Here is a 16,466-nt window from a genome sequence, read left to right as displayed (position 1 = left end):
ACACAAGGCAGAATGTGGTCAACACCAAATGAAAGGTCAAGGTTCCACTGCAAGTTCAGAGGAGAATGCACTTCTGGTTGGGAAGGAGAGAGAAGGCTTCATGCAGATGGTAGCATTCGAGCCTGGGCTTGCAGGACATATAGCATTTAGTAGAACATTCTCAGGGTGAGCAATACATATCACTGGAAGCAAGCACAGGTTCTGAAAACACATTCAATTTTAAATTGTGGCTCCATCACTCATTCATTCTGTGCTCTTAGGCTGGTTACTCACTGCTCCATGCCTCGGTTTTCCCAGCTCTAAGATAGGAACCATAAAAGTCCCCATCTTAGGGGTTGCCGAGAGCATTAAAGGATGTATATCGGGTCAAGCACTTAGAACACTGGCTACACTGTTCTGTTGACCATCATTTTTAGTATTAGTGTGACTACTCTCATCCCCTCATCCTTACCATCACTATTTTTCAGGGAAGGGATGCAGGCCCTTACCTGCTGTCAATCCCTGCATCTTGCTTTGCACCTGCTCTCTAGTCCCAAATCTTCCTGTGTTTATTTCCTTTTTATCATTTAGTCTCACCTGAAATATTACCTCCACCAAGAAGCTATCATTATCCTGTTTTGATTTGTTCATGGCAGGGATCACTTCCTGAAATTGTCTCTTTTTGTTAGAGATAGGATCTCGCTCTGTTGCCCAGGCTAGAATGTGGTATTGCTATTGTAGCTCACTATAGCCTCAAACTTCTGGGCTTAAGCAATCCTCCCACTTCAGACTCCCTAATAGCTAGGACTACAGGTGCATGCCACCACACCTGGCTAATTTTTTCTTATTAATTTAAATATTATTTAAATTTAAATATTTAAATATTAAATAAATTTTAATGTTTAATAAAATTAAATAAATATTAAATATTTAAAAATTAAATATTTAAATTAACTTAAATATTATTTAAATTAATATTAAATAATAATTGAATACATGAAATTATTAAATAAATATTAAACAATTAAAATATTATTAATTTAAATATTAAACACTGAAAACTATAAAACATTGATGAAAGAAAGTGAAGAGGACACAAATAAAGGGAAAGATATCTCATGTTCATGGGTTAGAAGAATTAATCTTGTTAAAATGACCATACTACCCAAGGTGACCTATGGATTTAATGCAGTCCCTATCAAAATACCAGTGACAAGTCAAGTGCAGTGGCAAATGCCTGTAGTCCTAGCTACTCAGGAGTCTGAGGTAGGAGGATTGCTTGAGCCCAGGAGTTCAAGTCTAGCCTGGACAACATAGCAAGACCCCATTTCTAAAACAAAACAAAACAGAAACAAACAAAAAAATTACATTCTTCACATAAATAGGAAAAAAAATCCTAATATGTATATGGAACCACCAAAGACCCCAAATAGTGAAAGTAATGCTGAGCAAAAAGAACAAAGCTGGAGGCATCACACCACCTGACTTCAAAATATGCTACAAATCTAGAGTTACCAAAACAGCATGGTACTGGCATAAAAACAGACACATAGATCAATGGAGCAGAATATAGAGCCCAGAAATAAATTCACACACCTACAGCCAACTGATTTTTGACAAAGTTGCTCAGAACACACAACAGGTAAAAGAGAATCTCTTCAAAAAACGGTGCTGGGAAAATTGGATATCCACATGCAGAAAAATGAGACTAACCACTTACCTCTCACCATATACAAAAACCAACTCAAAATGTGTAAGACTTAAAAGTAAAACCTGAAACTATGAAGTTACTGCAAGAAAATGGGGCAAACATATCACGACATTGGGTTGGGCAAGGATTTTTAACATGAGACCTCAAAAGCACAGACAACAAAAGCAAAAATAGACAAATGAGATTACATCAAATTAAAACCCTTTCGCACGGCAAAAAAAAAAAAAAAAACAGAGTGAAGAGACAATCTACAAAATAGCAAAAAATATTTGCAAATTATACATCTCACAAGGAGTTAATATCTAGAATACATAAGGAACTTAAATAACTCAACAGCAAAAGAACAAATAACCCCATTTAAAAATGGGCAAAAGACTTTAATAGACATTTCTCAAAAGAAGACATACAAATGGTCCACAGGTATAAGAAAAAAATAAGTAGTTTAAGCCAAAATAAATGATTTCATTAGATTACAATAGAACATACCAAATGCCCTCTATTTACATAAGTATCATATTAGCATTTATCATATCATTTCTGGGGGTATTAATCTATCAGTCCCAACTAATATCATCCCTCCTATGCCTAGAAGGAATAATATTATCATTATTCATCATAAATACCCTTATAGCTTTAAATATACACTTCACCCTAGCCAATATAATATCCATTACTCTACCAGTATTTGCTGCCTGCGAAGCCACGGTAGGCCTTGCTTTACTAGTTTCAATTTCCAACACATATGGCTTAGACTACGTACATAACCTAAATTTACTTCAATGCTAAAAATAACTATTCCTACAATTATACTACTACCAATAACATGACTCTCTAAAACTTATATAATTTGAATCAATATGGCTACCCACAGCCTAATCATCAGCTTCATTGCCCTACTATTCTTTAACCAATTCAACGACAATCTATTCAACTTCTCATTAACTTTCTCCTCTGATCCACTAACATCACCCTTTCTAATCTTAACAGCCTGATTACCACCCCTTATAACTATAGCAAGCCAGTACCACCTCTCCAATGAATCACCCCTATGGAAAAAACTCTGTATTTCCATATTGATTTCCCTACAAATTTTTCTAATCATAGCATTTACAGCCACAGAACTAATTATATTTTATATTCTCTTTGAAGCGACACCTACCCCTATCTTTTTTTTTTTTTTTTTTTTTTTTTTTTGAGGTTCAGTAAAGACTGGTGCAGTACCAGTTTATATATATATATATATATATATATATATTTTTTTTTTATTATACTTTAGGGTTTTAGGGTACATGTGCACAATGTGCAGGTTTGTTACATATGTATCCATGTGCCGTGTTGGTTTGCTGCACCCATTAACTTGTCATTTAGCATTAGGTATATCTCCTAATGCTGTCCCTCCCCCCTCCCCCCACCCCACAACAGTCCCCGGAGTGTGATGTTCACCTTCCTGTGTCCATGAGTTCTCATTGTTCAATTCCCACCTATGAGTGAGAACATGCGGTGTTTGGTTTTTTGTCCTTGCGATAGTTTACTGAGAATGATGTTTTCCAGTTTCATCCATGTCCCTACAAAGGACACGAACTCATCATTTTTTATGGCTGCATAGTATTCCATGGTGTATATGTGCCACATTTTCTTAATCCAGTCTATCGTTGTTGGACATTTGGGTTGGTTCCAACTCTTTGCTATTGTGAATAGTGCCGCAATAAACATACGTGTGCATGTGTCTTTATAGCAGCATGATTTATAGTCCTTTGGGTATATACCCAGTAATGGGATGGCTGGGTCAAATGGTATTTCTAGTTCGAGATCCCTGAGGAATCGCCACACTGACTTCCACAATGGTTGAACTAGTTTACAGTCCCACCAACAGTGTAAAAGTGTTCCTATTTCTCCACATCCTCTCCAGCACCTGTTGTTTCCTGATTTTTTAATGATGGCCATTCTAACTGGTGTGAGATGGTATCTCACTGTGGTTTTGATTTGCATTTCTCTGATGGCCAGTGATGATGAGCATTTCTTCATGTGTTTTCTGGCTGCATAAATGTCTTCTTTTGAGAAGTGTCTGTTCATGTCCTCTGCCCACTTTTTGATGGGGTTGTTTGTTTTTTTCTTGTAAATTTGTTTGAGTTCATTATAGATTCTGGATATTAGCCCTTTGTCAGATGAGTAGGTTGCAAAAATTTTCTCCCATTCTGTAGGTTGCCTGTTCATTCTGATGATAGTTTCTTTTGCTGTGCAGAAGCTCTTTAGTTTAATGAGATCCCATTTGTCGATTTTGGCTTTTGTTGCCATTGCTTTTGGTGTTTTAGACATGAAGTCCTTGCCCACGCCTATGTCCTGAATGGTATTGCCTAGGTTTTCTTGTAGGATTTTAATGGTTTTAGGTCTAACATATAAGTCTTTAATCCATCTTGAATTAATTTTTGTATAAGGTGTAAGGAAGGGATCCAGTTGCAGCTTTCTACATATGGCTAGCCAGTTTTCCCAGCACCATTTATTAAATAGGGAATCCTTTCCCCATTTCTTGTTTTTGTCAGGTTTGTCAAAGATCAGATAGTTGTAGACATGCGGCATCATTTCTGAGGGCTCTGTTCTGTTCCATTGATCTATGTCTCTGTTGTGGTACCAGTACCATGCTGTTTTGGTTACTGTAGCCTTGTAGTATAGTTTAAAGTCAGGTAGCGTGATGCCTCCAGCTTTGTTCTTTTGGCTTAGGATTGACTTGGCGATGCGGGCTCTTTTTTGGTTCCATATGAACTTTAAAGTAGTTTTTTCCAATTCTGTGAAGAAAGTCATTGGTAGCTTGATGGGGATGGCATTGAATCTATAAATTACCTTGGGCAGTATGGCCATTTTCACGATATTGATTCTTCCAACCCAAGAGCATGGAATGTTCTTCCATTTGTTTGTATCCTCTTTTATTTCATTGAGCAGTGGTTTGTAGTTCTCCTTGAAGAGGTCCTTCACATCCCTCATAAGTTGGATTCCTAGGTATTTTCTTCTCTTTGAAGCAATTGTGAATGGGAGTTCACTCATGATTTGGCTCTCTGTTTGTCTGTTATTGGTGTACAAGAATGCTTGTGATTTTTGTACATTAATTTTGTATCCTGAGACTTCGCTGAAGTTGCTAATCAGCTTAAGGAGATTTTGGGCTGAGACAGTGGGGTTTTCTAGATATACAATCATGTCATCTGCAAACAGGGACAATTTGACTTCCTCTTTTCCTAATTGAATACCTTTTATTTCCTTCTCCTGCCTGATTGCTCTGGCCAGAACTTCCAGCACTATGTTGAACAGGAGCGGTGAGAGAGGGCATCCCTGTCTTGTGCCAGTTTTCAGAGGGAATGCTTCCAGTTTTTGCCCATTCAGTATGATATTGGCTGTGGGTTTGTCGTAGATAGCTCTTATTATTTTGAGATACGTCCCATCAATACCTAATTTATTGAGAGTTTTTAGCATGAAGGGTTGTTGAATTTTGTCAAAGGCCTTTTCTGCATCTATTGAGATAATCATGTGGTTTTTGTCTTTGGTTCTGTTTATATGTTGGATTACATTTATTGATTTGCGTATGTTGAACCAGCCTTGCATCCCAGGGATGAAGCCCACTTGATCATGGTGGATAAGCTTTTTGATGTGCTGCTGGATTCGGTTTGCCAGTATTTTATTGAGGATTTTTGCATCAATGTTCATCAAGGATATTGGTCTGAAATTCTCTTTTTTGGTTATGTCTCTGCCAGGTTTTGGTATCAGGACGATGCTGGCTTCATAAAATGTGTTAGGGAGGATTCCCTCTTTTTCTATCGATTGGAATAGTTTCAGAAGGAATGGTACCAGTTCCTCCTTGTACCTCTGGTAGAATTCGGCTGTGAATCCATCAGGTCCTGGACTCTTTTTGGTTGGTAAGCTATTGATTATTGCCACAATTTCAGAACCTGTTATTGGTCTATTCAGAGATTCAATTTCTTCCTGGTTTAGTCTTGGGAGGGTGTATTTGTCGAGGAATTTATCCATTTCTTCTAGATTTTCTAGTTTATTTGCATAGAGGTGTTTGTAGTATTCTCTGATGGTAGATTGTATTTCTGTGGGATCGGTGGTGATATCCCCTTTTTCGTTTTTTATTGCATCTATTTGATTCTTCTCTCTTTTCTTCTTTATTAGTCTTGCTAGCGGTCCATCAATTTTGTTGATCTTTTCAAAAAACCAGCTCCTGGATTCATTAATTTTTTGAAGGGTTTTTTGTGTCTCTATTTCCTTCAGTTCTGCTCTGATTTTAGTTATTTCTAGCCTTCTGCTAGCTTTTGAATGTGTTTGCTCTTGCTTTTCTAGTTCTTTTAATTGTGATGTTAGGGAGTCAATTTTGGATCTTTCCTGCTTTCTCTTGTGGGCATTTAGTGCTATAAATTTCCCTCTACACACTGCTTTGAATGTGTCCCAGAGATTCTGGTATGTTGTGTCTTTGTTCTCGTTGGTTTCAAAGAACATCTTTATTTCTGCCTTCATTTCATTATGTACCCAATAGTCATTCAGGAGCAGGTTGTTCAGTTTCCATGTAGTAGAGCGGTTTTGAGTGAGTTTCTTAATCCTGAGTTCTAGTTTGATTGCACTGTGGTCTGAGAGACAGTTTGTTATAATTTCTGTTCTTTTACATTTGCTGAGGAGAGCTTTACTTCCAACTATGTGGTCAATTTTGGAATAGGTGTGGTGTGGTGCTGAAAAAAATGTATATTCTGTTGACTTGGGGTGGAGAGTTCTGTAGATGTCTATTAGGTCCACTTTATGTAGAGCTGAGTTCAATTCCTGGATATCCTTGTTAACTTTCTGTCTCGTTGATCTGTCTAATGCTGACAGTGGGGTGTTAAAATCTCCCATTATTATTGTGTGGGAGTTTAAGTCCCTTAGTAGGTCACTCAGGACTTGCTTTATGAATCTGGGTGCTCCTGTGTTGGGTGCATATATATTTAGGATAGTTAGCTCTTCTTGATGAATTGATCCCTTTACCATTATGTAATGGCCTTCTTTGTCTCTTTTGATCTTTGTTGGTTTAAAGTCTATTTTATCAGAGACTAGGATTGCAACCCCTGCCTTTTTTTGTTTTCCAGTTGCTTGATAGATCTTCCTCCATCCCTTTATTTTGAGTCTATGTGTGTCTCTGCATGTGAGATGGGTTTCCTGAATACAGCACACTGATGGGTCCTGACTCCTTATCCAGTTTGCCAGTCTGTGTCTTTTGAATGGAGCATTTAGCCCATTTACATTTAACGTTAATATTGTTATGTGTGAATCTGATCCTGTCATTATGATGTTAGTTGGTTATTTTGCTCGTTAGTTGCTATAGTTTCTTCCTAGTCTCGATGGTCTTTACAATTTGGCATGTTTTTGCAGTGGCTGGTACCGGTTGTTCCTTTCCATGTTTAGTGCTTCCTTCAGGAGCTCTTTTAGGGCAGGCCTGGTGGTGACAAAATCACTCAGCGTTTGCTTGTCTGTAAAGTGTTTTATTTCTCCTTCACTTATGAAGCTTAGTTTGGCGGGATAGGAGATTCTGGGTTGAAAATTCTTTTCTTTAAGAATGTTGAATATCGGCCCCCACTCTCTTCTGGCTTGTAGAGTTTCTGCTGAGAGATCAGCTGTTAGTCTGATGGGCTTCCCTTTGTGGGTAACCCGACCTTTCTCTCTGGCTGCCCTTAACATTTTTTCTTTCATTTCAACTTTGGTGAATCTGACAATAATGTGTCTTGGAGTTGCCCTTCTCGAGGAGTATCTTTGTGGCGTTCTCTGTATTTCCTGAATCTGAATGCTGGCCTGCCTTGCTAGATTGGGGAAGTTCTCCTGGATAATATCTTGCAGAGTGTTTTCCAACTTGGTTCCATTCTCCCCATCATTTTCAGGTACACCAATCAGACGTAGGTTTGGTCTTTTCACATAGTCCCAAATTTCTTGGAGGCTTTGTTCATTTCTTTTTATCCTTTTTCTCTAAACTTCCCTTCTCTTTTCATTTCATTCATTTCATCTTCCATCAGCGATACCCTTTCTTCCAGTTGATCGCATCTGCTACTGAGGCTTCTGCAATCTTCGCGTAGTTCTCGAAACTTGGCTTTCAGCTCCATCGGCTCCTTGAAGCCCTTCTCTCCATTGGTTATTCTAGTTATCCATTCTTCTAATTTTTTTTCAAAGTTTTTAACTTCTTTGCTGTTGTTTTGAATTTCCTCTCGTAGCTCAGAGTAGTTTGATCGTCTGAAGCCTTCTTCTCTCAACTCATCAAAGTCATCCTCCATCCAGCTTTGTTCCGTTGCTGGTGAGGAACTGCGTTCCTTTGGAGGAGGAGAGGTGCTCTGTTTTTTAGAGTTTCCAGTTTTTTTGGTCTGTTTTTTCCCCATCTTTGTGGTTTTATCTACTTTTTGTCTTTGATGATGGTGATGTACAGATGGGTTTTTGGTGTGGATGTCCTTTCTGTTTGTTAGTTTTCCTTCTACCAGACAGGACCCTCAGCTGCAGGTCTGTTGGAGTTTACTAGAGGTGCACTCCAGACCCTGTTTGGCTGGGTGTCAGCAGCGGTGGCTGCAGAACAGCAGATTTTCGTGAGACCACAAATTCAGCTGTCTGATAGTTCCTCTGAAAGTTTTGTCTCAGAGAAGTACCGGGTTGAATGAGGTGTCAGTCTGTCCCTACTGGGGGGTGCCTCCCAGTTAGGCTGCTCAGGGGTGAGGGACCCACTTTAGGAGGCAGTCTGACTGTTCTCAGATCTCCAGCTGCGTGCTGGGAGAACCACTACTCTCTTCAAAGCTGTCAGTCAGACAGGGACATTTAAGTCTGTGGAAGTTCTTGCAGAGTTTTTGTTTGTCTGTGCCCTGCCCCCAGAGGTGGAGCCTACAGAGGCAGGGAGGCCTCCTTGAGCTGTGGTGGGCTCCACCCAGTTCGAGCTTCCTGGCTGCTTTGTTTACCTAAGCAAGCCTGGGCAATGGCGGGCGCCCCTCCCCCAGCCTCGCTGCCGCCTCGCAGCTTGATCTCAGACTGCTGTGCTAGCAATTAGCGAGACTCCGTGGGCATAGGACCCTCCGAGCCAGGTGCGGGACACAATCTCCTAGTGTGCCGTTTTCCAGGCCCGTTGGAAAAGCGCAGTTAGGGTGGGACTGACCCGATATTCCAGGTGCCGTCTGCTTCCCCTTTCTTTGACTAGGAAAGGGAACTCCCTGACCCCTTGCGCTTCCCGAGTGAGTCAATGCCTCGCCCTGCTTCGGCTCGCGCACAGTGCGCTTCACCGACTGTCCTGCACCCACTGTTAGGCACTCCCTCTAGTGAGATGAAACCAGTACCTCAGGCAGAAATGCAGAAATCACCCGTCTTCTGTGTCGCTGGGGCTGGGAGCTGGAGACCGGAGCTGTTCCTATTCGGCCATCTTGGCTCCACCCCCTACCCCTATCTTAATTATTATCACCCGATGGGGTAACCAACCAGAACACCTCAATGCAGGTACATATCTCTTATTTTACACACTAGTGGGATCCCTTCCCCTACTTATTACATTTATTTATGCCCAAAATATCCTAGGCTCACTAAGCATGATAATAATAACATTTAATATCAAGAACTGCCAATCTTCTGATCCAACAATCTCATATGATTGGCATGTCTAATGGCCTTCATAGTAAAAATACCCCTATACCGACTTCACCTATGACTTCCCAAAGCCCATGTATAAGCCCCTATTGCTGGCTCAATAGTACTTGCAGCAGTGCTCCTAAAATTGGGCGGATACGCATAATGCGACTTACCCTCATCCTCAGCCCTCTGACAGAACATATAGCCTATCCTTTCCTGATATTATCCTTATGAGGCATATTATGACAAGCTCCATCTGTCTACGACAAACTGATCTAAAGTCACTTATTGCGTATTCCTCCTTAAGCCGCATGGTACTTGTTATTGTGGCTATCCTCATTCAAACCCCCTGAAGTTTTACCGGTGCAATTATCCTCATAATTCCTCATGGACTTACTTCTTCCCTACTATTCTGCCTAGCAAATTCAAACTACAAGTGAATCCACAGCTGAATCATATTACTCTCTCGAGGACGTCAAACATTACTTCCATTAGTAACCTTTTGATGACTTACAGCAAACTCACCAACCTTGCCCTACCCCCCACTATTAATCTAGTAGGAGAACTCCTTGTAACAATGGCTTCATTCTCCTGATCAAACACTAACATCATGCTTATAGGACTTAATATATTAATCACAGCCCTTTATTCCCTCTATATACTTGTCACAACACAACAAGGAACACTAACATACTATATTAACAGCATTAAACCTTCCTTTACACAAGAAAACATACTAATACTTATACACCTTTCACCAATTCTCCTACTATCTCTAAATACTAAAATTATTATAGGACTTATACCTTGTAAATATAGTTTAATCAAAACGTTAGATTGTGGGTCTAATAATAGAAGTCCGCAACTTATTTACCGATAAAGTTTCCAAGAACTGCTAACTCATGCCTCCACGCCTAACAACATAGTTTTCTCAACTTTTAGAGGATGAGAGTTATCCATTGGTCTTAGGAACCAAAAATATTGGTGCAACTCCAAATAAAAGTAATAATCATGTATTTTTCCACTACTATAATAACCTTAATCTCCTTAACCTTACCAATTATTATTACCTTTATCAACCCTCACAAAAAGAACTCATATCCATACTATGTAAAAATAGCTATCGCATGCACTTTCACCATTAGCCTCATTCCCACAACAACATCTATATGTACAGACCAAGAAACCATCATCTCAAACTGATATTGAATAACAATCCAAACCCTAAAACTCTCATTAAGCTTCAAACTAGACTACTTCTCCATAATGTTTATTCCAGTAGCACTATTTATCACTTGATCTATTATAGAATTCTCAATATGATATATAAAGGCAGATCTGAACATTAATCAGTTTTTCAAATACCTACTTATTTTCCTTACCACAATATTAATTCTGGTTACCGCCAACAACCTTTTCCAACTTTTTATCAGATGAGAGGATGTAGGAATTATATCTTTTCTACTAATTGGCTGATGACATGGCCAAGCAGATGTTAACACGTCAGCCCTCCAAGCAATTCTCTACAAACGCATTGGTGACATTCGCTTTATTTTAGCTATAGCATGATTCCTCTCATCACCCAATACATGAGAGCCTCAACAAATACTTATCCTTAACCCTACCCCCAACCTTCTTCATTAATTGGTTTTCTCTTAGCAGCAGCAGGAAAATCAGCCCAATTTGGCCTCCGCCCCTGACTTCCTGTGCCATGGAAGGCCCAGCCCCAATCTCAGCCCTACTTCACTCTAGCCCTACAGTTGTGGTGGGAGTTTTCCTACTTATCCGCTTCCACCCCTCAACATCACTAATCATCACGGAAATGCAAATCAAAACCACAGTGACAGCTGGGCACTGTAGCTCACGCCCGTAATACCAGCACTTTGGGAGGCTGAGGCGGGCGGATCACTTGAGATCAGGAGTTCCAGACCAGCCTGGCCAACATGGTAAAACCCTGTCTCTACTAAAAATACAAAAATTAGCCAGGCGTGGTGGCACATGACTGTAATCCCAGCTACTTGGGAGACTGAGGCAGAAGAATTTCTTGAACCTAGGAGGCAGAGTCTGCAGTGAGCTGAGATTGCGCCACTGCACTCCAGCCTGACAGAGCGAGATGTTGTCTAAAAAAAAAAAAAAAAACCCACAGTGAGATGCCACTTCACTCGAGTTAGAACGGCTATTATCAAAGAAACAAAAGAAAACACATGTTGGCAAGGATCTGGAGAAAAGGGAACACTTACACACTGTTGGTGGTATTGTAAATTAGTACAGCCATTATGGAAAATAGTATGCCAGTTCCTCATAAAATTAAAAATAAAAATACTATATGACCCAGCAATCCCCATACTAAGTATATAGAAAAAGAAAATGCAATCAATATGTCAAAGAGATATCTGCACTCCCAGTTTACTGCAGCATTATTTACAATAGCCAAGATATGGAATCAACCTAAGCGTCCAAAAATGGATATATGGATAAAGAAAATGTGATATTTATACGTGACAGAATACCATTCAGCCATAAAAAAAGAAAATCCTGACATGTCTGACAACATGAATGAGCCCAGAGAACACCATGTTAAGTGAAATAAGCAAGACACAGAAAAAATCTGCATGTTCTCACACATGTGGAATCTTTGTTTAAAAAGTTGATATCATAGAAGCAGTGATTAGAACAGCAATTACGGAGATGAGAGAGGGAAGGAGGGAAGGGAAGATGAGAGGTTAGTCAATGGATACAAAGTTACAATTAGATAGGAGAAATAATCTCTGGCGTTCTATTGCACAGTGGGGTGACTATGGTTAACAGTAAGGCATTCTGAGCTGAGGACTGTGGTTTGAGCATATAATCCTAGCTACTTACAAGGCTAAGGCAGGAAGATTGCTTGAGCCTAGGAATTCAAGGCCAGCCTGGGCAACATGGTGAGATCCCATATTTAAATCAATCGATCAGTCAGTAAGGTGTTGTATATTACAAAATAGCTACAAGAGAGGCTCTTAGAGGTTCTCACCACAAAGAAATGATAAATGCATGAGGTGATGGATACACTAACTAGCCTGATTTGATCATTATACAACACATATATGTATTGAAACATCAAATTATAACCCTGAAATATGTAGTTATGAAGTATCGATTAAAAATAACAGAAATTTCTGGAGTACCAAAAAAAAACCAGACATTGCTTAATCATGCATGTATACTGTCTCCTTTTAATACTGTTGAATTTTTAAAATAATAATAATTTAAATATTCACTTATATTTTTATTATCTGTCCTTCCTTCACTGGACTTTTAGCTCCCTGGAGAGCAGATTTTGTCTCTCTTGTACACAGTTGCACCCCCAGCCCCCAGTTCGGTACCCAGTACAGTAAGCACATAGTATGCTCTCAATAAATATTGCCTTGTTCCTGAAGCCATAGACATTAGCCTCTGATGTCTGTGATGAGGATGGAGGGGCTGGTAAAGAAGAGAGAAAAGCAAAGTTGACTCAAGGCTCCAATCCTGAATTCCCAGAAGAGCACTATGGCCATTCCTTCAAATGGAAATTCAGGAATAGGAGCTCCTGGAGAGAGCTGGGAAGATGAGCTCAGAAACATGCATGCTGAATGTGAGGTCCAAGGGCTAAACAGAGGTAGGATATCTAGCGGGATGTTAATAAGACAGGCTCAAGCAAGTCATTCATTGGCCCAGCAAATGTTTAACAAGCTCACAATATATCAGGTCAGGGGCTGAGGATATAAAGTTGAATGAAACAGGGTCTCTGCCCCCAGGAATTCAGAGATGAGTGGGCCAGAGATGGCAACTTTGGAGACGTTTCCATGGAGGTGCCCATGGCCTCTAGGTATGGCTAAAGCTGTCAAGAGGAGAGCACGTGGCAGAGACAGAAGGGAAGCTGTCAGAGCAGTGGCAAATAGAAGTCCAAAGATAGCACATAGGTGCTCAGGACATAGGAGTGAGTGATAAATAAAGGAACAAGTAAAAGGCCCCCATGCTTTTGTTCATGCTATTCCCTCTGCCCAGCACATCTTTCACCTGATTCTCTACCTACCATCTATTTGTCATTTCTAGAAGCCTCCTCTGATCCTTCAAATCTGGGCAAGGTACTCATTCTGCATGTTCCCATAACACCTATACTTCACAATGTGCACTTACCAGCTGGGGATGCCCTTCCCTGTCTATTTGTTTGTCTATCCCTCTAGCTTGTAAGCAACCTGAGGGCAAGGACTTTGTCTTTTTTTTAACTCTGTATCTTCCTTTCCAGGTCCAGGCTGGTACTCCATACAAGGCTGCTGGATAGATGGATGGATGGATGAATGGGTGGATAGATGGATAAATAGATAAACAGGAAAGTAGGCAGATGGATGAACAGGTACATGGATAGAACAACTTAGAACTCTCACCCTTACCAAAGGTGTTGAATGAGAGTAAAATAAAAAAATAAATAAAACTAATTAATTACAGATGGAAGAAAAAAAAGAGCTCTCACCTTGGGACCAATTTCTTCAGATGATTACACAGAGACTGAATATACCAGCTGCCTTCCTCCACATGCCGAAAGGATACATAGCCTGGGACAGTGGCCAGACCAAGTAGGAAGTCAGCCTCAGCAGGAATACTGTCCTGCAGGGAAGTGGGTGCCTGCTCAGGGTTCAGAGCATCTGCTTCGATGGATACGGAAGGCTGTATCTCTTCACCTTGGCAGGCCTGGATGAAAAAGAGTTTAGGTTTTTCAGCCAGTCTAGGGCACTGCAGGGCTGTAAAGTGAGACATGATCTCCCGAATGGGAATGAGGGCCTCATCCGAAGAGTAGACAGCTCCAAATTTCCCATGGGTCAGAATACAGAACACGAAGCAGTCCCCGTCGGCATGGGCTGGATTGCACTTCTGCTCCTGCAGGACCTTCTCCATTTCCCCTTTTGTCACATCATTGTGTATACGCACTGTGAACCCAAGCCACTGGAACACATGACTCAGGATCTCTGTTTAAAAACAAAAACAAAGCAAAAAAAGAGACAGAGAGAAAAAGGAAATAATAAAATGATGCAAAACAAAATGAAGAACCGAAACAAGGCCGGGTGTAGTGGCTCACACCTATAATCTCAGCACTTTGGAAGGCCGAGGCAGGCAGATCACTTGAGGTCAGGAGTTTGAGAACAGTCTGGCCAACATGGCAAAACCCCATCTCTACTAAAAATACAAAAATTAGCCAGGTGTGGTGGCTCACGCCTGTAATCCCTGCTACTCTGGAGGCTGAGGCACGAAAATGGCTTGAGCCTGGGAGGCAGAGGTTGCAGTGAGCTGGGACTGCACCATTGCACTCCAGCCTGGGCAACAGAGCAAGACTCTGTCTCAAAGAAAAAAAAAACTGAAACAATGCTAATAGTTACAAAATTTGCACAGCAAATAGCCTAAAGCTTTGGATTATTTTTATTTTCATAACCATAAAATCTTACAATGTATCTCCTATCATGTAATACCCAGTGTTGTCACAACAGTCCTGAGAATCGGCGGTGGCCAGTGTTTCATCCTGTTTCACAGTTGAAGAAGCCAAGGTCTCTTGACTCTCCCATGATCACACACCTAGTTAGTGGTGGAGCTAGAGCTCATGCCCAGGTTGTCTCGTGCTAATCCAGCAGGCTCTCCCCCAGTACATGCTCTCCTCTATTCAGAATTGTGAATAGTCAAAGATTCTTGCCACTCTTTAGCAGGCTGGTGACGCCCCAGGGATATATAAGAGGCTCAGAAACATGATATCATCCTTACACGTATATGGAAGATAAAAGTCACAGAAAGAAAATGTGAAAATAAGAAATAATTTTAAGATCCCCAATTTGCATTAGATAAACTATTCCAGACTTTCTTACCAGCATCTTTATGGGTTCCTTGTCTGTTCTTCAGGGAGGTAAAGCTGTGGTTGTTGATAATGACACAGAGGCCTCTGTGGTTCCGATTCATCCTGTACACAGCTGCCCTCTTGAAGAAAAGATAGAGCCACTTAGTAGGAATCCTCATCTTAGGGCCTTAAATGTTTCTAACCAACCACTCCAATGGATCCACTTGAGGAAGAGCAGGATGTATCTCCCCATGCCAGTTGTTTAAACCATGCTTTTGTTGTTGTTGTTGTTATTTTTGTTGCTGTTGTTGTTTTGAGATGGAGTCTCACTCTTGTTGCCCAGGCTGGAGTGCAGTGATGCGATCTCGGCTCACTGCAACCTCTGCCTCCCAGATTCAAGGGATCCACCTGCCTCAGGTGCCCACCACCACCACTAGATAATTTTTTTTTTTTGAGATGGTGTCTGGCTCTGTTGCCCAGGCTGGAGTGCAATGGCGTGATCTCAGCTCACTGCAACCTCCGTCTCCTGGGTTCAAGCGAGTCTCCTGCCTTGGCCTCCCGAGTAGCTGGGACTACAGGCGCCCACCACCACGCCCAGCTAATTTTTATACTTTTAATAGAGACGGGGTTTCACCATGTTGGCCAGGATGGTCTCGATCTCTTGACCTCGTGATCCGCCCGCCTCAGCCTCCCAAAGTGCTGGGATTACCGGCGTGAGCCATCACGCCCAGCCGATAATTTTTGTATTTTTGGTAGAGGTAGAGTTTCACCATGTTGGCCAGGCTGGTCTTGAACTCCTGACCTCAAGTGATTCGCCCACCTCAGCCTTCCAAAGTGCTGGGATTACAGGCGTGAGCCACCATGCCTGTCCAAAACCATGTCTTTATACCCTAGTCTAAACCCCTTGGAGTATTTATGCCACATTATTTCTAAAGTCACATATTGAAAAACTGGGGATTCTGACCACTCTGCAACTCACTTTTACTGCACAAATGTGATCTGAATAAAATTTCAAAGATTATTTTTTAAGTCCTAGAGCCGGCCGGGCACTGTGGCTCACGCTTGTAATCCCAGCACTTTGGGAGGCCGAGGCGGGCGGATCACGAGTTCAGGAGATCGAGACCACGGTGAAACCCCGTCTCTACTAAAAATACAAAAAAATTAGCCGGGCGTGGTGGCGGGCGCCTGTAGTCCCAGCTACTCGGAGAGGCTGAGGCAGGAGAATGGCGTGAACCCGGGAGGCGGAGCTTGCAGTGAGCCGAGATCGTGCCACTGCACTCCAGCCTGGGTGACAGCACGAGACTCCGTCGCAAAAACAAACAAACAAACAAAAAAGTCCTA

The 16,466-nt window shown here is 41.2% G+C and overlaps 1 protein-coding gene across 7 annotated transcripts in view; it reads right to left on the bottom strand.

Moving 5' to 3' along the window:
• CASP10 (caspase 10) overlaps nucleotides 1–16,466 on the bottom strand; it is a 51,894-nt gene that overhangs the window by 12,450 nt on the left and 22,978 nt on the right. For 3 of the 7 annotated variants that reach the window (XM_030803586.1, XM_012499457.2, XM_030803585.1), the window contains 2 exons: nucleotides 15,157–15,265; nucleotides 13,779–14,271 (listed from right to left, as the gene is read on the bottom strand). In XM_030803586.1, coding sequence (XP_030659446.1) covers nucleotides 13,779–14,271; nucleotides 15,157–15,265 — 602 coding nt within the window. Of the gene's footprint in view, nucleotides 1–13,778; nucleotides 14,272–14,975; nucleotides 15,051–15,156; nucleotides 15,266–16,466 lie in introns of those variants that run through there. The other 4 variants (XM_030803589.1, XM_030803591.1, XM_030803587.1 and 1 more) reach the window with 2 other exon arrangements.

Source organism: Nomascus leucogenys, chromosome 22a (assembly GCF_006542625.1).
Source record: "Nomascus leucogenys isolate Asia chromosome 22a, Asia_NLE_v1, whole genome shotgun sequence".
Classification (NCBI taxonomy): Eukaryota; Metazoa; Chordata; class Mammalia; order Primates; family Hylobatidae; genus Nomascus; species Nomascus leucogenys.
This window is presented reverse-complemented; position numbering and strand designations above follow the sequence as displayed.